Genomic DNA, 23,399 nt, shown 5'->3' with positions numbered 1-23,399 from the left:
GGAAAGGAGCAGAAAATGAGAAATCTGGAGTGTAAATGAGGTAGTGTTCCTTGTTTTCTGGAGTTGAGTAGCAGTTGTGTCTCTGTCATCACAAGATGTGTTTTGTTGGATTTAGCCATTCTCTCCTACTTCCAGATTCTCTGTGGCAGAAGACTTTTCCCAGAGGGTGGAAAGAGGCAAGTTAATAAAATTTTTGTATAGGTATCTAGAATCCTAATGGGAATTCACTCTGGTGGCAGTTGTATGTATGGAGTATATAGGTGGACAGTAAAGGGTGAAGGAAAACATCTTCAGTTTCAGTATCCTCACAGCAAGAGCAATTTGGAATAGACCATTGCCTTTTCTAACAATGCTTTCTAAGATATTAGTCTATTATTTTTATTAGAGTAATAAAAAAATTTCTCTTTTGGTTCTACATGTTTTTCTGTCAGTTGTTCACTTTTCAATGCTCTTTTGCACAGGAGAAAATTTTTGACTGAGGTAGAGCTCATGCTTTTATTCAACAGTTTGTTTTTCTATTTTCTTCTGTTCATCTTAAAAAAAAATTTTCTTATAAAAATATTAAAATTAGATTCTGAATTATGAAATCCTTAAGACTGAGTCTAGTGGCTTCAGTATACTTAAAGCACTTTCCCCTGCCCCCTGCCTGCCCACTGACCAATTTCCTGAGTATAGTGTCAGTTAAGTGGGTGCCTTTTTGGTCCAAAGCTGAATTAGACAGTTGGAATTTTGCAGTGTGCCATAATTCCTTAAGAGTCAGCTTTAAAGTCAAATGCGTGGCTAAAATGCAAACTTTTATTTCTCAGATTTATTTCTTAGGTTTCATCATTAAATAAAAATGAGGTAAAAGTTGCTAACTTACTTAGGAGCATATATTGTGAGAATATTTTGTAAATGACAAAACCAATATCAGACCTTCATCTTTTTCTAAAGACTTACAAGTCAGAAAGACTGTACTCTTAATTCTAGAGCTGTCAGTCCCAAGGTTTCTTCTCTCAGTTACTCCAAAAGAAGTCTTCCGAAATAAAGTGTACAAAATATTGGTAGGATACTGAAATGCAGTTACCTAAGAGAAGTATAGCCTATAGCAGAGTGTTTTATGATGCAAGCCACTATCTGCAGTCTATTTAATAACTTTCTATTTGAAAAAAAAAATAGATTTCTTCTGAATGCAGTGAAGCAAGTATATACATTGTACCTAATGACCACACTCCTGAAATATTAACTTGATTTTACCTGGTGTAATGCGCATATAAAGTTAGTTCAGTTACTAGCTTTTTACTTGTGCATATAGGAAAAGCCAAACAGCAAGTGATAAAAGTGATTGAGAACATTATATTGAATATTGTACAAGTGGCTGAATCTAAAGGAATCAAGACACTTTTTGATTGGCAACTAGCTTCCAAGTAAAACTGGAGTTGGGAGTTGTCTGGGTAAGCTCCTTCCATATAATTGTATTTTATAGAAGCGAATTATGTAGCACTAACAGAGCTGGATTTTTTCCCTCTCCTGTTTTTTCTTCTTTCTGTCATGATCATGCTTTTGCTTTCACACTCTTAATGCTATTTCGTGGGTTTCTTTTCTTTAATAAGGCCTATTCTGAAAAGTATTTGTTTTTCTGTACCAAGTAGGATATTATGAATCATTCCTGTTTTTAGTATAAAAGTTACATCTTTTTATTAGTTCTCTTTGGTTTATCATTTTGCTTGAATTATTAAAGTTTTTGGATATACTAGTTCCGATCCTTTTTAGCTCCTTGTATTTTTTTGTGCATTACTGGCTGGAATGCCTGATGCAAAACAAGTGAATCTTTTGAAATGAACAAAGATTTAATCCTGGCACTGCTAATTAAAGGAAATCTTACAAATGTGTGGGCTTCATTTTTATGTAATTTGCTTTATGATTCCTTTTAAAGAAAAGAACTTACATAATATCTTCTTGAAGCAAAACCACCAAAAGCGTATGTCTTTTAGAAGAAGAAAAAATATAGTTTTAATTGAATCCTTGATATTCTCATGATAAACAGAATTGTAACCTCTCCTTCACATTCATGATTACAAATACCAGCTAAATTCTGAAAACAGGAACAAAAACATACAGGATTTTTTTTTAATTGGGTCAAGTTAATGCAGGTATTTCAGAACTGTTCATGATCCACACTCAACAAAGTTTCCTCTGGACTCAAGCCTTCTGATGACCTGTGCCTGAGGGGTACAAGCCCCTAAGGGGCTCTGAGAATTTTGAAGGTAGAAGTTCTGACAGGCAAAATAGAATTTTTCTTTATCCTTGCAGTTCTGCCCTTCCTTCCCATCATATATCTGCTTTCATTCAGAGCATTACTGATTTGTCAAAATGTTACTAGATGACCTGATTTTTCTAGTTAATTCATTTTTTTAAAAAAACTCTTAGAAAAGGCACCTTGTCTCCTTGCTCAGTTGTTCTTGCACAGTGTTTGGCTTTTATCCTTGCCTTGCCTGTCATTCTGCTCTCTTTTCAGACAGTGTCCCTGTTCCAATATGTTTTTTAAGCTAGTTTGTCCCTGTTTCAATATGGTTTTTAAGCTAGTTTGTTCTACCCCTCCACAGTGGAGCCTGATCAGTTTGAAAACCCTTTCACCAATTTATATGTATTTTAACAGAGATCTTGCATCATCAAGTTTCCTGAAGTTAATTTCCTCTTTCTTTGGTGTGCCTTCCTCACTTTCTGTTCCTGTCTCTCTGCTCCTTTCTCTGTCCTTCTCACTTTCTCTCAGCACTCAGCTTCTGAGTTGTTATATTCCAGTTTACTCCACTCTTTTTTTAGTTTTTATTTGAAATAGGCACCTTCCACAGGGCCAATGAGCAGGGAGGTGAAGACTTAATCCAGGATAGACGCGTTAATCCTGGTACACTGTGTGCAGCAATCCACCTAGAGCATGGTCAGTACAACCCTGCTGAACCTAGGTAACTTAGGAAACTAAACACTTTCTGCTGAGTATGTGTGGAAAAAGGCTTTCTTGATTAAAACAAAACAAAAAAACCAAAACACACCCAAAACTAACAAAAAAACCCTCACCCTAAATAGATTTTCATAGGAATAGTTAGATAAAGAGGGCTGTCTTTTGGTATGTCTCATAGCTTGCTTTTAAATCATTCATGTGATGGAATGCTTTCAAGCAAAAGACAATTCACAAGTAGATTTTTTTCTTATGCAATGGTAGTTCAATCAAAACATCTTGTGCTTCTCAGTCTTGAGATCAGCTTAAAATGTTGGTCTCATAATGGAATGTACCTAGATGAGTTTATTTGGGTGTGCAGACCTGTCTGTAGCAAAATACAAAACTTGCATGAATTTAAATTCAGTATGATACATTTGTAAGAAATTCTAAACATAGTAACTATTTTTCTCTCTCTGTAGGTAGATTTTTCTTTCATCTTTATACTCAAGCGACTGACAATATCCTGCTGTGGTTTTTTACTAAATAGAATAAATACAACTTAAGGCTGAATTTTCTAAAACTTCAGTTCTAAGTGGAAGTTAAGTGATTGCTTAACTGGTAATTTTTATTTAGGCAGTGATCCTTACTCTACTTCTTTGCCTTTGGTAGCAATCTGTTTGATTTTACTTTCTGTATTCTTTCTGTTTAAGAGCACATTGAGTTATTCTTTTAAATACTTTAAACCTCATTGACTACATGAAAGACTAAATTATGCTATAAACTAAACTCTGCTACATAGAGCTCTATATAATATCCATCTTGAGTCCAGAGGAGTTTGGAGGGTACAAAAGCAGAATATAGGTACAAAGCACTTCAATTTTAATCTTAACCATTCCTCATGCTTGTCCTGAATTGCAGAACCTTTTGGCTGAGAAAGTGGAGCAGCTGATGGAGTGGAGCTCGAGGCGTTCGGTCATCCGCATGAACGGAGACAAATTCCGAAGATTTGTGAAGGCTCCTCCTCGTAACTACTCGGTGATGGTGATGTTCACTGCTCTGCAGCCACAGCGACAGTGCTCTGTCTGCAGGTAATTCATCCCTTAGTGACCTTTCTCATCTTCCTCAACTCCCGTGGCAAGTGAGCTTTGGAATCAGTGTGCAGTATGCCAAGTAGGGTTGTTCTTTGCTTGGGATAGACTAGTCACCAGGCTCGTGTGCTTGTTATCTTTTCAATCACTTGTAATCTAAATGTCACATTTTAGAGTTCTTCCAGGTTTGGGGTTTTTTCTTTTTGTTAAATTACAGTTGGGTAAAATGTACAGAACTGAGGAAGACTTTCTCTTCAAGAAGTCAGCCTTATTATCAGTAAACCATGATCTTTCCGACGACATTTTGTGACAAAAGTGATTCGTTGCCGTTTAATAATATGACACTTCACTGATTTCTTCGGTTAAGAGATGCCCAAGGTGCTCATGCAGATGTGACTTACTCTCTGATTTCACAGCTTTGGACAGTTCTTATATGCAAACACATTTTTCCATGAGGTCATAGGTATTGTGGAATGCTGTCTGTCACAGCAATTTGATGTGTTCTGGTAGCTCCATTCTGAATATGTATTAGAGTGCCTCTGGTAGGCTTCTAAGTTCATGATCTCTCTCTGCAAGTTCCTAGTGCAATAAGTTAATCCAAAAATGACTAATGATAGGGAAACAGGGCCAAGGCACTGAAAGGTAGTCATGCACTTAATTACCTCACTAAATCAGAAACTGTGCTAATAAAACCTTCTTCAGCCAGAATATGCATTAAAAATTACTGTGTTTAGCAATAAATGGGATTATTGAGTAGGGAGCTCTAAACACTATTTAAATAGGCAGCAAAATATTTTGTAAGACTATGAAAAGTATAGGCTGTATATGAAGTAAAACTGTTTCTTGTTTTTAGGTACACTAATTTAAACTATATACAAAGTCGGTAAATGTAGCAGCATGTTAGATTTCTGATGTGTTGGAATGTGAAATTTACAACTGAAACTTTAATTTGGGTATCTGTAGTTCTACATGGTTTTTATTAGGTTTTTGTTTTTTGTATGTTAATTTTCTGTCATTGAACTCAGTTGGTCAGTTTTGAGGGAGAGTATATAAATTATTGTCTTTCCACTTCACCCTCTGTATATGAACTGTGAAGCTGGAGGATTGGGTACAGAAGTTGTCCAACAATCTTAAGTGAAATGAATTTTTAGTTCAGCACTTTCTTCACTGTTATTTCTTCTCTATGTTGCCATAGAGAAACTTCAGGATGTTCAACTTCAGGAGATGACACAGGAGTTGAAAGTTTACCATATTGTTTTATATCATTCTTTATTTACCCAGTGGGTAAATAAAATTAAATTCAGTATGATACATTTGTAAGAAATTATAATAAGCTCCAGGAGGTGCACCAAGTTCAGCTTTATAAGGGTCATTGTATTTATAATGACCATGGCACATTCTTTCCCAGTTCTATGTACAGGTCTTTTGTAGGGTGTGTTAAACAACATAAATATTGCTGTTATTAAGGAAGTTAATTTTTCTTGCAACTGTATATTGTTTACTGTAGTGAGAAAGAGCTTATAAACGTCATCTTAGGAAAGACCAGACTAGGTATCTTGTACAGAAGCAACTGAAAATCTTTAGGCATAAAATGAAGGAAAAATCAGCATACTACTTTCAGCTGGGTTTGTTTAAATAAATGTGAAGTTGCGATCCACTTGTTCTTGTGAAATAAAAGGAATTTAATGAGGTTGATCAAACTGCACATAAAACCATTATCAGGAAAATTGACATTTTCAAATCAATGGCTAATTAATGGACAGGAGCACTGAAAGGATATATAGAACTGAAGCACATGCATTACTTGATTGCTAGCTATCCACTAGCCACCTTGCCTAAGGGAAAAATAGATTTTTTTTAACTTAATCTGTAATGTTGTGTGAAGATGCTCTTGTCCAAGATTTAAGTTTACTGCTACTTGTCAAAATATTTTTGGAATAATTGCATAGAAAAAAAACCGCACAATGTCATATTACAGATATGAAAAAGCACCTAGTCTGAAATCTTTGAGTAAGTTTGTCACAAGAATGAGAACTTTTTTCCCTGTATAAGTTGAGTGTGGTTGGTTTATCTACCACAAGACTACTATAAAAAAAGAGTTTTGAAAAGTTTTTTTTTCTTTTGGTGTCTACATTTGACACTTCTAAATTTTATCTTTCTATGATATATGCAAAAAGATGACCAAATTTGTCTCAGACAATTTAAGGATTTTCTCTGTGCATCGTGGAGGATGTTACATCAGTCACACCAATCATGTGATTTGTGAAAGGATATGGAAAACATTTCAACTTAGTGTTAAAATGCTGCATACAAAGGAGTCTTTGAGACACTAGATATTTAGATAAAGCTTTTGTATGTAAAAAGTATCCTTTCAGTTGATCTTGTGTGAATCAATCTTGTTCTAGCACATGAAGCTTCTGAAAACCAGCAGCTATGTACACATATTAATAGAGCCTCTAGTCATGCTTCTAGAGTTTTTTTCCAAAGAAATTTTGTCTTTATTTTAAAGCAGAATTTGGAGTAAAACTCTTTCATCTAGCTTTGTTGACAAAAGTTCCAATTTTCTGATCTAAAAGAGTATTAAAAGCCATCTGATGCCTTCACAACTGTGTTAGTGGTAGCATAAATATCAGTTTTCCTGTTGTCCCAGTTATTTAAGTTCAATGACATAGCTGGTGTTGGAAAATGAGGTAAGAATAACTGATTAGATATTCAATGTGCTTTCGAATGGGGGTGGAATGTGTTTCTAATGGCTTAGGATGGGGTTTTTTCCATGCATGTTTGGAAATGTGTTTGATTAAACCGTTCTGGTTCCAGGAAATTAAACTTAGTTTTAATTGATTTACGTGTTACTGCTGTTCTTTGGTGTATATATTCTTCAACAGCACATTGGGAGCAGATACTAAAAGGCCTTTGGATGCACTGTGATGATGAATCAGTTTGGATGAGCAGTCAGAAATAATCTCACTTTAAATAGTGACTCCTCGGAATGTAAGACTAGCTTCATTTTCCCTTTGTCCTTAGGTCTTTACTCCACTAGATAGTTTATCTCTGCTGCCCAGATCAGTCAGGCTACTGAAAAAATGACTTATGTATGTAAGAAGGAGAAAAAAGCACGTTCACTCCAATAAGAATATCATCACAAAGATGAAGGGACTGTTTCTCAGCTTCTACTTTGTATTGCACACAGGCAAATGGTAACTACTGGACTAGAATGCATTTTTTGGCTGAAAATTTGCTGCCAGCTTTTGTGCCTTTCCTCTTCTTGCATCTCACAATGTGTTCCCTTATTTTATTACCACTACATTTTTCCAAAGTGATCAGCACCTTTTTACCAGCCAGAATTCAGTGACTCTCCTGCCTCACTTGATTATTAGTATTTAGATTTTCAGCTGCAAATTATTAGTATTTTGATTTTAGCTCAAGCCTGCTGATGCTGACTGCTCTTCTTCATCTTCCATTGTTATATTTAACTTCTTTTTTGTTTGTTGCTGTTCCATCTGACCACTGCATAAACACATTATATGAAGTCTTTTAGTTTGCTGACTAATCTCTGCTTCTCTTACCTGACTGGCAGAAGCAACCATCTCTGCTTTGAATCCAGGTGCATACAAGAGGAGTTCTGACTGTTACCAGAAAGTTCACATTTTTCGTCTGGTTTATTTTTCAAATTCATTGCTGGGTTATTTTCATTTAGAAAGGGATACCTGGGCCAGAGGGATGAGACTGGTCATTGAGCTTTTCCCCAGTAGCTGGAGCCCATCAACAAAAGATGCATATTTTGTGTTGTTCTTTTTCTTAGTGTCCCTTGAAAAGATGAGAGCACTGTCAGAGGCTAAAGATGCTGAATTTCAGTGGGTAGGCTCTACACTTTGACCTGTGCCACTAGTTTGTTATAAGATAATATACTTTTATTAACATCCACCCTATCAATGAGACCTCCAAGAGGAGGTTTTTTAATTCTGAAAAAGGACAAATTTTGTTGGTTTCTCTGCTTAAAATAAATCTCAGAAGAGAGATGTTTTCAAGTAGCTGGTGCAAGTCAGTCAACAGCAAAGAGAATTGTGACAGTCAAGAAAAAAGAAACAGGATCCAATGTCTTTCAGTTTTTTGCTGGCTGATAAAGAGCAGATAGTGGGAAAATTGTTGACAGGTCTCTTAAATGTAGTAAGAGGGAATTACTGTTTGAACTTTTGTTCAATGGAGGAATAGGAAATTTGGAATGAGCTGTTGAAAGTTTTACAATTGCTTTTCCTGTGCACTTTAGGACATTGGTAGAAGTATTGATGAGTCCTGCTTAACGTGGCAGTAATTTTATACTTGGATTATAAGGGACACCTTATTCTTCCTGAGATCACTTTTTTTTTATTCTTTTACTTTGCAACTTCTACAAAAGAGTACCTCATAGCTTCTTTTCAGCTGCAGAATACTGAAAATTTCATTGAATGGTGTAAATAGAATACCCTGGATTTTAGCTGGCTTTCCCCTTTTATAGATACCTAGATTGAAAAACCTGTGTGGTTTTCAGTGAATGTTTATACTCTCCATGTTTAGTGAATTTTCTGGACGTATTTGTAGAATTTTCAGTGCTTTTCATCAAGACATTGAGTCATCCTAAACAATATCAAATAAGCATACTGAATTTATTGTCTTCTTGACACAAATTTCTTCAAAATATGCACTGAGCCCATTGTTCCTTTAGTTTTGGGGAACACCATTCCAGATAAAAGCCAAAAGTTGGATTGCAAGTAAATTGCAGCACTGATCACAGTTTACTTTAAACAGATGGATAAGAATGTGTAAGTAACTTGGTAGTACATTCTGCACCAACTGTACATTTTTAAGTATTGTACATAGTGTGCCAGAAAATAATGCTTTATTGCTTTCTTTCTCAAATAATTCCACACACTTTTATTCTTCTCCTAATATTCATTTTGTGTTTACTGTACTATAATGTCAGACCAATAGAATAAAATTAATCTCATTAAATATAGCTCAAGTTATACAAATCTGATTAACTGCTATAGACACACACATAATTAATCTTTTTAAATAAAACTTTCAAGATTTCATGAGCACCTCTTGAGTAATGGAAGAATTTCTGTAGAGCATTTGCTTAGCAGCTTACTTTCCAGTATATTGAATTTTCTGAATAAATCTAATAGGAGCATTCCCTTTTGATCTGGCCAGTATTTTCTGGCAGCTGGTCAATATTGCTGTTGCTAGCTCCTGTGTTGTTATTATGATGAAATTCTAAACAGCATTGCTATAGCAGCAATAACATTCAAATTTTCTCCATCTATCAAAAAAACTCCTGTCAAGCAAATGAGCAGTGCTAGCATTATAATCTGTTGAGTTCAGACTAAAAGTAGTTCTTTGCTTTTATGCCTTTATAGATTTTCACATAATTATTCTAGTAATTTTTTGTAATTAACATTACTTCCTAGTAACCAGCTGATAGAATGGGTATGAAGGAATTCTAGAGATAGGTAGGGAAAAAAACTTGACAGTTGATATTGTCAAGTTGATAATTGAAGATAGGATTTTTTTCAGTCAAGCACTTATGCTTTTTACTGTTATTGTGTCTGGAAGGGAATGAACCAGTCCTACAAAAACTCACTAATGTTTTTCTCTCAGAAATTTATCCATTGGAAATGATACAGTAGTGTGTAGGATGATCTTCAGTTCTGTATGTGGTAATACTTTTAACTTTGTATTCCTGCTGCTCCTCCTTTCACTCTTCACACCCTTCAAGAGCTTCTGTGAAGATGCATCATAGAATAGTTTGCTATTTTCAGTGTGAAGATGAAATTGTCTTTTGAGTCTGTTACAAAAAAAAAAATTAAAAAAGCAAAATAGTGCTTTAAATGTTATCCATTAATTCAAAATAGTTTAAAGATGCAAAATACATGGAGATCAATGGGAGCAAGAGTCCTCTCAAATAGTGGAGCTCTAAGTGGAGTATCTGAATTTCCCAGAAATACAGTTTCATCACAAGTGAAAGGTAGATAAAGAGGGATTGTGGCATCAAGATAAACTGATTTTCATCTTGTTCTTACAGTAAAAAATGGCTCAGCCTAAATACAGTAGGTTTAACAGAGGAGTGCACTACAGATATTGCCTAAGATTTTGCAGCAGTCTTTGATGTTGTCTGACTGCCCTCTTCAGGATGACAATGAACATGTTTGTCTACTTAGTGATAATATCTGTTACTAGAAGTAACCAATCTAATGACTAGATTGCTTTTCTTTAATTGTAAACTGCCCATTGAGTAAAGGTGTTAAGAAGCAAATTTTACCAAGTCAGGTAATAAGGGTGAAAGTTGAGTTTTACTGTGCTTCATGTTATTTAATTCTTTGCAGAACTAAGATATCATCCATTTTCATTTTAACTCTTGGTGTTTTATGATTTTTTTTTCGTGTATAGTAGATTTCTTAGTACTACACAAGTGTGCTGATGTTTGTATGTAATATATTTCATGCCTAAGCTTGATCTCAGTTACGGAGAAATGGGGACAGTGTTATGATATCTGTGACCCTGTAGTTCTCTTCCCCTTCTTTTCTCTCATGTGTGTTTAGTGCAGAGTTTCTCTTGCAGCAAACAGATTTTTGCATTTACAACTTTTTAATAGTTCTGCACCATGAAACACATAGAACTGCTTTTCTGGAAACACTGTTTTGAAAAAAGCTGCAGAACACATTTATTTATACTACTTCTGTATCTTACCATATGCAAAGATGAGTTGTCAAGCGGTAAAACCCTGGTTTGGACTCTACAGTGGATGTGATTAAACAGTAAGATGGAAATGAGTAAAGGAGTCTGTCTATATCAGGAAGTACTGCAAGCATTCCTTCATTTCAGTTTTGGGTTTTTTTTTTCCTAAATTTTTGTTGGTATAGATTTATCCTGTGGAATAACCTGAGGTTTTATGGCACTGTGTGTTTAGAGGATGTTTCTGCTAGTATTATTCTCCTGGAATTCCCTTTGTCTTTTGCCTTCTTCGTAGCGAAGTCTAGGCAAAGATGTTTGTTTTGATTTGTGTTCTCTTTGGTTTTCTTGGTGGGTTTGTTGGTTGGGTTTTATTTGGTTTTTTTTATTTTATTTAGGAGGGTATTTAGTAGCAAATCACCTTGTAGGGCTGATAGAGAAGATTATATGCGGTACAAAAGTCCCACATTTAAAACAACATCTAGAGAAATAATGTAGAGTTTATTATGCTGCTTATAAGCCTGCTTTTTATTCTGTCAGGATCAATTCCCTAGTGCTTAGCAGTTTCTTCAGCTCTCCTATGGCTCTGCTATTTTAGGATTATAGATTTCACAGTTGTGTGAAACTAAAAAGGAATTTTAGTTTCAAAATTCCTTTTTCTAGCAAATTTCTAGCAAATATATCCTGATAGCACACTTGAGAGTCACATAAGCATATCCTTGCATGAATCTTTTAGCAGATTTATTTGATACTTGCCACTCAGACCAGTCCTATTTACTGAGACTTTTAAATACGGAAAACATTACTTTTTCTTAATATCATCTTGGGATTTCTCTTGTGTAGTTTAACTTAACACATTTCTAATTGTGGAGATGACAAGTCTGAAGCAAAAAGTTGCCTAAGGAGCTGAAACTTTTTAATTGATAGTGTAGATGTTGAGAATGTTACTATACATGAGCAAATGTAATTCATCTAACCATGGCAGCTGATTATAGGATATTTTTGGCAAGTGAATGGCATATGGACATACATTTGTTTCTTTTCCTTAACAGGCAAGCCAATGAGGAATATCAAGTGCTGGCTAATTCATGGCGCTATTCTTCTGCTTTTTCAAACAAACTGTTTTTCACAATAGTGGATTATGATGAAGGAGCAGATGTTTTTCAGCAGGTAAATGTTGAATACTCTAAAGCATTTTTAATTTTTAGAGCTACAGGTCAATTTGTAAAATAATACAAGATAAATTATTTTCTGTATGTAGGTGTGAACCCTTGTTTTGTATGCAATTTCCTCCTGGTTAAAACCACAGCAGTTTCTGTGACATCAGTGAAGACAAAAGATTAATATGTCCTATTAAAAAAACTTACTTTAAAAAGTCGAAATAGTGTATTTAATAAATGCTGATCAAAATGCTGATTAATTGGTTTAGCATAGATGTGTGTATTGCTTTAGAGTGATGAACTATATCACTTTACTATATCTACTAATAACCCCTTCTAGTATTTTTCCAGTGTAGTTTATAATAAAGTTTATAGATTGCATTATATATATATATATATATATATATGCAACTTATTTTCTAAGCAATTGTTTAGTCTATTTTTTAGAATTAATACATTATAAATAACATTTTCATTTAAAGATTTCCTTGATTTTCTCTTTAGGAGAAAAAAAAAAACTCTTTAGTAAAATAGCCTTTTAAGTCCTTTAATGTAATACAATATTCTTGAGCTTCAGTAATACTTAGTCTTGAAGTTCTTCAGGGAAAACAGAAGAGGCTGTTTTACATTTTATCTGTTGGCTATGAAGAGTGAAAGTTGGAGAATAGTTTAAGGTCTGCTCTGAAATTAAGAAGTCAAGAAAAAAAGGCATCCCTTGAAAATGAATAGTAAATACTGATCTTTGATATTTATCCATTGATTGAAGTTAAAAATGCAGATTAGGAGTGAAAAACTTTGAAATTATTTGTATATTTTAAATACCTTTTGGTGAAGTGTATGACTTAAAAATGTTCAGGGGAAAAGATTAATATGTCATTTTAAAATACTTACTTTAAAAAGTTGAAATAGTGTCTTTAATAAATAGTTTGAAATATTTACTTCAAGTTGAAATATTAGAATGCATTGTGTAAAAAATGTTTATTAGTATCTTAAGATTTTGCTTTAAAATTAAAGATTTTTTTTGCTATAAACATTAAAGGCTTTATAACTTATAGACTATATAGACTATAGAACTTTATATATGTTGTAGCGTGCATGGTTATAATAATATCAAATATTTTGTTTGATCTTGCCTTCAGCCAATCAACACATGGTAGAAGAGGCCAGTTCAATTTATTCCTTATGTAACAGGGCACAAATTCAGTTTATTTCAAATGGTATGCATTTAAATTCATGTTTACATTTAGACAAAGTTAAGCATAAAGATGTAAGGGGTTTTTTTGAGGCAGAGTTTCAAGAATAAGTTATACTAATGACTGTTTTAAGGTAGATTTGAGGGAAATGCAGTTCTGACTTTACATTTCTGTCATGTAATACTGATACCATAACAAAAAAACACCCCAAAAAGTAACATGATTTTGGTTTTTGCAGCTTTTGCCATGTTTACAGAGAAATGATAAAGCAATTCCAGATCAGCTGGCTCCAAACCCTATACAATGTTTGAATGTTTCTCTATCTTATATTTTATTTATCTATTTCACAACATGGAATATTTTAGCCTTTCTTGGAATATTTTTTGTTTCCAAATAATTTCAGAAAAGAAGAGGACTTTTTTTTTTTTTTTTCTTAGATGGAAAATATTTTAATAGTTGGTAATTTCTTTTGATAAATTCAATAGAAATTGATTCAGTATAAAGTTTTGCTAATGTGTGAAATCCATTTTTCAGGAACTAAACAAGCTGACTTTTTTATTTAAAGAGCTCCGTATTGCATCACCTTTAAGTTTTATCCCTGATTTTTTAATGTTCATTTTCATTTTTTCAAGTGCTTTATTGCATGATTTCTGAGATGACCTGAATACAGAGGAATTTCATATAGTGAAATTACATTTTCCTCTACTACATTGCAAAGCTGAAGTCAAAATTTTGAGTAGCAAATGTATGTGTAGATTTGTTTATCACTTTTGAGGATTTTTTTAATATACTGTGGATAGTTCCAGTGTCATCAACACATGAATTAACAGTAATTTCTAGGGCAAGTTCTGTAGTTAAAGCTAGTTATCCAGTCTTTTTTTATATTAAAAAAAGCCTAGTCACTAGTGGTTAGTCTCTAGTAGCCAAACAATATCAAGCTACTTTGTTCCCTTAGAATTATAACTTAATATTCTTTAATACATTGGTTGGTTACAGGGTATCTGGAAAGTGTGAGAGAATTTTAAAGCATAAGATACTCTTATATAGAAAAGTTTGTGGGTGAAACATTCTAAATAATAAAACATCCTGAAGAGTCTAGTGGAAGGAATATTCTGAGCTTTCTTTTTGGAGGACTGTATATGAGGATGTTTCAAAACATGTAATGTATGGAGGCAAGTGATATTTTTATGCTAATTAGATTTGTGTCATTGAGGATATTGTGGTATTACATTTAGAGGAAAGAGTTACTAATTTTTTTCCTGCTGTTTTTTCCTGGTTTTGTAGCTGAATATGAACTCTGCTCCGACTTTCATGCATTTTCCTCCCAAGGGTAAACCCAAGAGAGCTGACACATTTGACCTGCAGAGAATCGGGTTTGCTGCTGAACAGCTAGCTAAATGGATAGCTGACAGAACAGATGTTCATGTAAGTCTTTCAACATTTTCAGAAGTTGAAGGTAAATGTATCTTTGTGGTTTGAGACAGGTTGATGATAAATTCCATCTTTCCATAGTAAGTTTTTTTGTCAGTTGAGGGTTCTACAATACATTTTAAAAAAATAACATTTTTGGTACTTGTAAGAACTTCTGTAGTCTTCAGATTATATGCCATTCTTGCTTTGGTAAATTTTATGTAGACTAATTCTGCATAAAAACAAGCAGTAATAATTAGTTGTTAACAAATGAAATGTGCTTTACAAAACTGTGTACAAAACACTTGGTTTTGAAGGTAGCTGCATTTGGTTCAGACACAACAGGCAAAATCTGTTGAAGAAATAATGTTTCAGAGTTGCACAGTTCAAAATTAAATGCAAACTTTTTCCAAAAGAAAGTACTTATTTAAATAAGTACTACTTTTTCTTATTAAAGTACATTTAGGGAGTAGTCTTGATGACTCTGAAACCAGATTTCAGGTGCTCCATTATGTTTATATGGAAGATGATCTGTATGTAAGCATTTATTACAATCTCTATTTGCATTTTTCCTTCCAGATCAGAGTGTTCAGGCCTCCTAACTATTCTGGTACAATTGCACTGGCTCTTTTGGTGTCTCTTGTTGGTGGCTTGTTATATCTACGAAGAAACAATCTAGAGTTCATCTACAACAAAACTGGCTGGGCCATGGCAGCTCTGGTAGGCAGATTTTCCTTACTAATTAATTTCTTCTCTTAGCATATTTCATTATTTACATGGTAAATTAAATATTAAATATTTCATTATTTGCATGGTAAATTAAAAACCATCGCATTAGTCCATTGTTCAGTGTGATACTGTCAGAGAAAGATTCATAATTCAGATTTTGGGTCTAATTCTCATGAGAATTATTATCAGTTACTATGAGTGACTCGTTGAAAATGAGCAAATTATCTGATAGCTGCAGTTTTGTATTTGAACTTTAATATGAAACTATTTCCAATAATTGTTACTGATGTTTACAGCTGTGGCTCAACTTGCCTTTTTTTGATAAAATCCAAAATGCTGATCAATTGGTTTAGCATAGATATTGATGTCTCTATTGCTTTAGAGTGATGAACTATATCATTTTAGAGTAATAGACTATACCATTTTAGAGTACTGAAAGGTTGAGAAAAAAAACCAAAGGCTTATATGTTTTTTAAGACAGTGATAAAAGATCTGAGCAACAAATGAAAAGAGGGAATTGTTTCCAAAACTGGTTTCAGTAGTACTGACCTTAACGTTCTACTGTTACCCTAAATAAGAATAGGATGATCTTAGTGTTAGCTCTGAGGAAAGACTAGGTCTAGCCAAGTCTGTTTGAAATATTAGTCAATTAAATCCTCAAAACCTTAAATAATGACTGCAGCTTTAATTGGCCTGATAGTGTATAGTGTATTGCAGTGTGTTTATTTACCTGGTGATTTTCAAATAACTGAGTAGACTGATGAAAAACGTGGGATGTGTGACTTAGTCAGCTGTCTCAATTTCAAACTGGAAACAGTATTCAGAGGTGGTGGATGTTGTTATAGTGTATCAACAACACTCATTTTTCTGACACCATTGTGACTGACCAGAGAAGAAAAATCTGAGGAGCAGCATCAACCACTTAATTTTCAGGGACATGGCATCAGGAGCATGGGTTTCAGCACTAGGATAATAATAAAATAGAAGCTTCAGAAAGCCCACGTTTTCAACAGGAGTATTGACAATTATTTTGTTTCTTTTATTGGCAGTTGTTTTTTCAGATGGTATTGAGCTGAGAAAGCACAAAAGCACTTTTCTAAAAGTTGTAGGTTTGGGGTTTAAATGCTTTTTGGGTGTAGTAGGTAGCTAGTATTTATTAAACATACTGTAAATATTATTTTTTAATTTCAACTGAAACGTTTTTATAGAGATTGTGGCATTCAGTGACTGAAAACTGTATCATTGCAGATTACTCTCTTGTTTTCTTTTTTGTTTGTTTTTTTAGAGCGTCTCAGTTTGCTTTGAACAGTTTTTATATTCCCGAATCTTACAAAAAAGGAAAAAAGTTGGATACTTTTTATTTGAGTGAAAAATGGATGGCATCACTCTGCCTGATTGAATGATTGTTGCTAGAAATTAAAAGAAAATTTTCAGCATGAAGAGTCTGTGCTGTTTTGACAGATGATCCCAGAAATGTTAATTTGATAACTCCACTGATATAAAAACATTGTGTCTTATAGACAATATTTCCAGTAGTGTTCTAGAAGAATATTTAGGAATGCAATTTTTAATGATGCATCTAATTATTTTGATAGACTTGCAGAAGCAAGACCACAGGTTTCATCTCACGTGTGGATTCCAATGCCAGCCCACACAAGACCAATGAATTGGCTTTGCCCTCAGCATTAGATTGCACAACAGCAATATTTGTGGTTTCATCCTCTCACTGAAGCACTTCAGCTCTGGTAGTATCTTGTATGCCTTAGGCATTTTCACTTGCAGCATTGCCCAGAAGTCTTTTAGGATGGCAAACCAGGATGACTGAGTCCCAGTACAGAATATCCCAAAAGACGTCTTTGGAAATCACATGCAAAATTTATCCCCTAGATTATCTTGGGTTTTTATTCAAATTCAGCTGTTCATCTGTGGATATTTTGCCCTGTGACATGCCGACACAAAGATGACAAAGGACTTCTATCCTTAAATATTTGCAGACTCCTGTCCTTTTATGCCAATAACAAGAAGCAATTCAGACTCTCCAGGACTCTTCATTTCTTAAGCAGAGAGAAGAAAAGGTCAAATGGTATAAACTAGGCAAGGTTCTAACAGCTTACATAAGGAATTGCTTCATTTTAGACAGCTGTAGGTGTGCTGAGAGTTTCTGTTCTGTTGGCTAGACTGTCTTTTGACAGTGTCTTCCTTACCAGGCTGTTGTTTTTTGCATGTGTTTTTCAGTTTTACTTTATGTCTATATTTCAGATTTGCCTGTATACCTGTGGAATCAGGGAAGACAAAATCTGTGCTGAGATTAGAAGGCAGCTGCCTTAACTCTATTGGGCAAAATATGACAGGTCACTTGAATGAGGAGACCAAATGTGTGTGTTTACTGTTCTCATAACAGTTAATGGGTGTGAGAAATGTGTTCTGTGCAAAAACACTCCCCAGTGCTCACACCACACAGTGCATTCATCAGTAGGTTTTGGTCCAAAACCTTAGAGGATCATATGGCTACTAATGACTTTTTCAACCCTTTCTGGAAACGAGGATAAAAAAATTAATGTGCTTTATTTGAAGATAGACAGAAAAATGAAGATTTCTCTGTGTGACTAGGTAGGCATCTCAAAAGAGCGTCGATAAATTTTGGTTGGTAATTTCTTTTTCTTCCTGTAGTTAGAGGTTTTAGAGATGCACATTTAAAGATACAAAAATCCGCTTTCTTTGCTTCTGTGTTGTACTCTGTTCTTTAATTGTATATCTCTTATTGGAGAGTCTGATAACTGATGGGTTTAGAGATGGAGTAAAGATCTCATATCATGAGAGCCTTCACTGAGTGCAAAAGCAAGGCTAAATTGCTTTAGTTTAGCAGTTTAAGAAAGGATTACATTTCTTTAAAATAATAATTCTGAACTGGTTAGAATTTACACATACCAAATAATATAGAAATAAAGTGTAGGACTAGCTGTCATGTGTCCACTTTTTATTTAACCTATGCTAGAATTCAACTAAATTCGTAAATGCATCTGCAATTTCATTATTTTTCTTACAAAGTGTTTTCCATGTTCTTGGGTCTGAACTTGAAATGTAATTATTGCCTTTGTATAGGAAGGTATAGGAATATGGGAAGCTTCTCTTCAAAATGTATATGAAATGACTCTTTAAGTCTGGCAGTTTAGTTTAATGAACTAGTAGACAGTGCTAAATAAAACTTAGACCTTTGAGAAGGGGATGTATTAAACCCAAATAAATTCTTGGCAAAGTTTGCAAGACCAAGAACCTTTGAGAAATTCTGCTTATGTGCCTGTGAAGTTGTGTCTTGCTCACAATTCAGTGTTCTGCTGGGACTCTTGGTGCTTAATTTATCTTGTACCTGTTCTTAGAAACCTTGTGATTTATGCACAGTTGCACCACAGGTGAGCTTAAAGAAGTCTCACCTTAGTGAAACTAAGGGTTGAAGCCATCAAGGAAGCATCACTCCTAATTTGTTAACAAGGTCCTGCAGCAGATCCACCTACATAGAGTGAACTCACCTGGGTCTGGTAATAGAGGTGAATTGCCACTGAACAAGTCCTGTGGGCATTTGGTCTTGAACCAGACTATGTTGTAGCAAATCACTGTTCTCTTCCTTTCTACTACACTAGCCAATAATATACCAGTATTTGGCTACAGAGCCAAATACTCTGCTCTCTTTAGAGTATCTAGTATCTAGCTAGTATCTTTATCACTTAGATGCAGAATAAGTTAAGTAATAACCTAAGTCTGGAATCTCTTAAAATAGCTCCAACCCTGAAAAAACCTCTGAGCTCCATTGATAAATCAGGTGGCATGCAGCAGTTAGTGCTGTGCTTGGAGTCTGAAAAGGAGAAAGCAAGGAGCAGATGGATGAAAGGTGTGTCTGTCATATTCCTTTCAGTAGAACTGCTGAAATACAGGACTCTGCTATGGGAAAAAGGCATTGTGATCAGGGATAAGTGCTCAACTTGAATCTTCTCCTTTACTCCTTTTCATCCTTTGAACTTTGACAAGATCCAAGAAAACTGCAGAAAGGTTCCGTTTTTCTGCATATGAGAGTAAATATGAACTCATTAACAGGTTGATCATTTGTAGGAATTAATTTGGCAAAGTTTCTAACTGGGAAAAATCAGCTCACAGTAATGGTTAGTTTGGAAACTTTTTGATCCCGAAGTATGGGAACCTACAGAAACTATGCCATTTGTAATGTTAAGCAGTGTGTATCAGCATGAATTATAGATGCATGCATCTGTTCTACAAATAATGGTGCACATTTTACAAACAGTAGAAGCCTGTAGTTTCCAGGGTTGGTTTTTTCACACAGATGGTTGTAATTGGAGAATATAGAGCACAGCAAAATGAGCTTTAATGTGAAGCATTATATGTAGCATACTAAATTCTTGCATAAGGAGTATGGTGAAAATGCTCTGTTCCTAGGATACTTAAAATAGATGAAGATCGGAAAAAGACAAGGGAGAACCTGGAAAATGTATTTTGTCTGCTGAAAAAGTAGTTTTGAAAAACACTATAAAAAGGAACATGATTGAAGGAAATCATAGCAGATCTAGTGTGTGGTAGACCAAATCAGGTTTTTTTGGTCACTAACAATCTGAACTGAAAGAATATGAAAGATGCCTTCAGATTAAATAACCATATTGTTGAGTCCTTGCTTTTCATTATGCTTATACTTGACACTTTCTTCTCCCCACTATTGTGTCTCCTAGGTACTTTTTTGTTAGGTATTATACTGTCACACATTCTGATATTTAAAGCATTAAACATCTTCAGTAATTTGGGGGATTTATCATTTATAAAATATATGACTATATATAAAATTATGTGGAGTCTTTTTGAGCTTTCCATAGGGAAGCAGATTTGGCCCTAGAGAATATAAATTCCAAACAGTAATTTAAAACTGAGAAAAAATATTTCTCATGGAAAGCGCACTTTGAGAGAGGCACAGTTTGTGTGCTCTGTACATGTTATCTTTCAATGTTTGACTTTTCACCTAATTTTTTTGTCTTTCTAAATATCTTTCACCTCACTTTTGTTACTCATATTTTCAATTTCTACACTTTTGTGCTTTCAGGTAACCGATCTATCATGTCAGTCATCAGCAAAATTGCAGTATAAGTTTCTCTGCTAAAACAATCTGTAGGGTGTAGAAGTAACTATGTTACTCTTCTCCCAGTGATGTCATTGTTTACTCTTCATTTTGTTGCATATTATTAATTAAAACTTAACTCTGTTACTAGCAATCATGACCACTTTGTCTTCATCTGCCGTGTCAATTGTTACACTGTTACATTCCAAATCCTGTGAAAAGCAAAATGAAACACATTTTATATTAAAATTAAGAACCTGTTCTTTTTTTAATTAAAATCATAACACTACAACAAAATGTAATTACACTGTATTTGAAAAAGTATCTTTTCTTTCTATTACAAGAAAAGTCTTAATAATAACACCACAATTAAATAGTTTTGCATGCACTTCTTGGAATCTTAGACTTTTATCTCATGGCTACATTTCCACTACTTCTCTCTGGATCTGGAGATCATTCATTTGCTTTGGGATGATGTGGTGCTATGGTGAGTTGTCAGCATTCCACATTCCTTGCTGGGAGCAGTGTGATGCTACTTTTTTCCTCCTTGATTTGAGGTCCCCTTGGGGCTGTTTCATGCTTTGTGCTGATTCACCAATCTGCAACAAAATTTTACATCAGGATTTACAGGGTAAATCAAGGAGGTCTTAAATACATCGGATGCTTGTCCTTTGTTTCCTTTGTTAGCGAAAACTGTTTTTGACACGCTCCCATGTCTGTGTTTCTTTATTCACTATTGTAATATTTAGAGGCTTGGGATCTCCAGTGTAATCCTGTGCATCCTTTGTTGTCATTTCCATACTGACACACTGTAACTTGTGTTTACTCTTTGACTGTCTCTGCTGTCATCTCATCACCACTGTACTGCATCAAGGTGTTGGTCCTATCTGTTTCTTCCTAAACAGAATAGGGGGAAAATAATAATATCTCAATGTGTTGTAAACTAGATATGGTCACCTGGTATTTGGAAAAATTGCTGGTTTGGCTAAATAGGTAATGCCACCCCCCCCCAAAAAAAAACCCATCAAACAACAGCAGCAAAAACAACCAAACAAAAAACCCACCCAAACCCCAAATGAAAACAAAACCCAAAGCCAGGAAAGCCAAGACAGATTTAATAAAGCTTCACAAGATTCAGTAGTAAGGCCTTGTTCATATTTCTACAGGTGGCAATGCTGCATTTACAGGGATACAAAGCTACACCAGCTTATATTTACGTCACAAACATGTTCCTAAATGTTCTTTAAAGAAAACACTCTGAAGGGTTTTAGTAAACCTCAGTTTAGTTAGTCACTCTGGTACAAATTTTATGGTATGAATGATCCATCTTCCTGTATCTCTGTGATGTTATGATGCTACTGTGAATGTTGAGGTACAGTAAAAATGAGCATGTACATAACTGTATTAAAATGTAGCTTTTGTTGGGATTATCTGTACTGATAAAAAGAAATATTTAGATGATATGTTTCTGATTTCTCTCACTTGGTAATCAAAAATACTCTATTTTCCTCTTTAAAATAGTCTTAATGACTCTTGTATGACTGGTGTACATTCTGCAATATGATCTACAAGAATTAAGGTCTGTTGTTAAGACTGATCCCTAACCTAACTTCACACTTTGTTCTGTAGGGAATTTTCAACCTTTCCAAATCAGCCATAGTTTTTTATCATAGCTAAAATGAATCACAGTCATATAGGACACATCATGAGAATGTCATAAAATAGGACAGATTTTTCTTTTTTAATACTTGGACTTTTTTCTATTAATTTATCTATAAATTCAGACACATGAAAGCAAAGGTAAGCTAAATATTTGTATGGGATTTAGAGGCAGAAGTATTTTCATGGAAAGTTGTATAAATCTTGGATACTAGTTTCCAGAACATTTGCAATGAATGCCTTCTATTGCTGCAAATACTTGTCGTCATGTAGATGTGTAAATGTGGCACATAAATTTAGGATTATTTCAGGTGAGATTTGGAAAATCTGGCTTGAGCTAACTCATTTTCAGAATGGTAGAAGTCATTAAAAATTTTAGGAAAACAACACATCAGAAGATACTATCCTGAAATTCAAATAGAGGTAGATACTGTGTCTGATTAGTGAAAAAAAAAGCATACCTAAAGCAAGAATAACCAGTAGTATGGTTTCCTGTTCAGTCCCTCACAGTTAAATTAATGTTAAATTATTGTTTTTCTGGTTTTGTCTAGTGTGTTGTATTTGCTATGACATCTGGTCAGATGTGGAATCACATCCGTGGACCGCCGTATGCACATAAAAATCCTCAGAATGGACAAGTGGTGAGTTGGTTATTTTCATTTTATTTTGAGGGGAAATGATGTGTAGACAGTCATTTGCTACACTGAGCCTACAATTGCAAATAACTGCTGTTCCATAGGTCTATGAAAGTCTGTCAGAGTGTTAAATCTAGTTGCAAGCAGAGTCTGTTTTGGAATTCCAAATCTTTAGGAGGTGTCACCATCTGTAATTTGGGCAATGAAATGGCTGGTTGTGTTGTTCAAACTTTTCTCTCTGCAGCTCCTAGCTGTAGTGAGTGTGTTAGAGATTGTTCCATACCACACAATTCCTGCTGCCCAAAGGTAAATGGAGATACTGGTCTTTTTGAAGGGGTGTGCTTCCTCACACAGTTGAAGACAAATGGTTTGTTTTGTCCTTTTAGGCTACACGAACCCTTTTTTACACAACTCTTTGAGGTGTGTAAACTCTTACCTTCCTCTCTCAATCATTTTAGGCAGAAGAGGAGATGCCAAATATGTTTATGTGCTTTGTACCATTTTCCATCGTGTCTGCAACTCTTCTGCTAAACTTTACAGAATGCTTTGTTGCTGTATCTCTGTGCTCCTTCAATTTAAACTCTTTCTCAACTTTACTAAGTAGTTACCACTGACTATTGCCAAAATTACTTTTATATCCTGCTATTGCTGCCTTTAAAGGATTACCTCATTTGCTTCTTCCTGCTCTCAATTTAGCAAATGTTCATCAGATCTCAGAAGAATAAACTCTCTTTGCCTACTGGGAAAGTAAAAATGACCTTGGCTAGTTCCTAATTACTCCTCATTT

General features: G+C 34.5%; 1 protein-coding gene across 2 annotated transcripts in view; it reads left to right on the top strand.

The window, feature by feature from the left end:
* Positions 1-23,399, top strand: part of TUSC3 (tumor suppressor candidate 3) — a 109,817-nt gene that overhangs the window by 36,383 nt on the left and 50,035 nt on the right. For both annotated transcript variants that reach the window (XM_066316774.1, XM_066316775.1), the window contains exons 2-6: positions 3,836-4,005; positions 11,766-11,883; positions 14,351-14,491; positions 15,056-15,196; positions 22,529-22,618. In XM_066316774.1, coding sequence (XP_066172871.1) covers positions 3,836-4,005; positions 11,766-11,883; positions 14,351-14,491; positions 15,056-15,196; positions 22,529-22,618 — 660 coding nt within the window. The remainder of the gene's footprint in view (positions 1-3,835; positions 4,006-11,765; positions 11,884-14,350; positions 14,492-15,055; positions 15,197-22,528; positions 22,619-23,399) is intronic.

This window comes from Sylvia atricapilla, chromosome 4 (genome assembly GCF_009819655.1).
Source record: "Sylvia atricapilla isolate bSylAtr1 chromosome 4, bSylAtr1.pri, whole genome shotgun sequence".
Classification (NCBI taxonomy): domain Eukaryota; kingdom Metazoa; phylum Chordata; class Aves; order Passeriformes; family Sylviidae; genus Sylvia; species Sylvia atricapilla.
The sequence above is the reverse complement of the archived record's forward strand: the minus strand, read 5'-3'. Positions and strand labels throughout refer to the sequence as shown.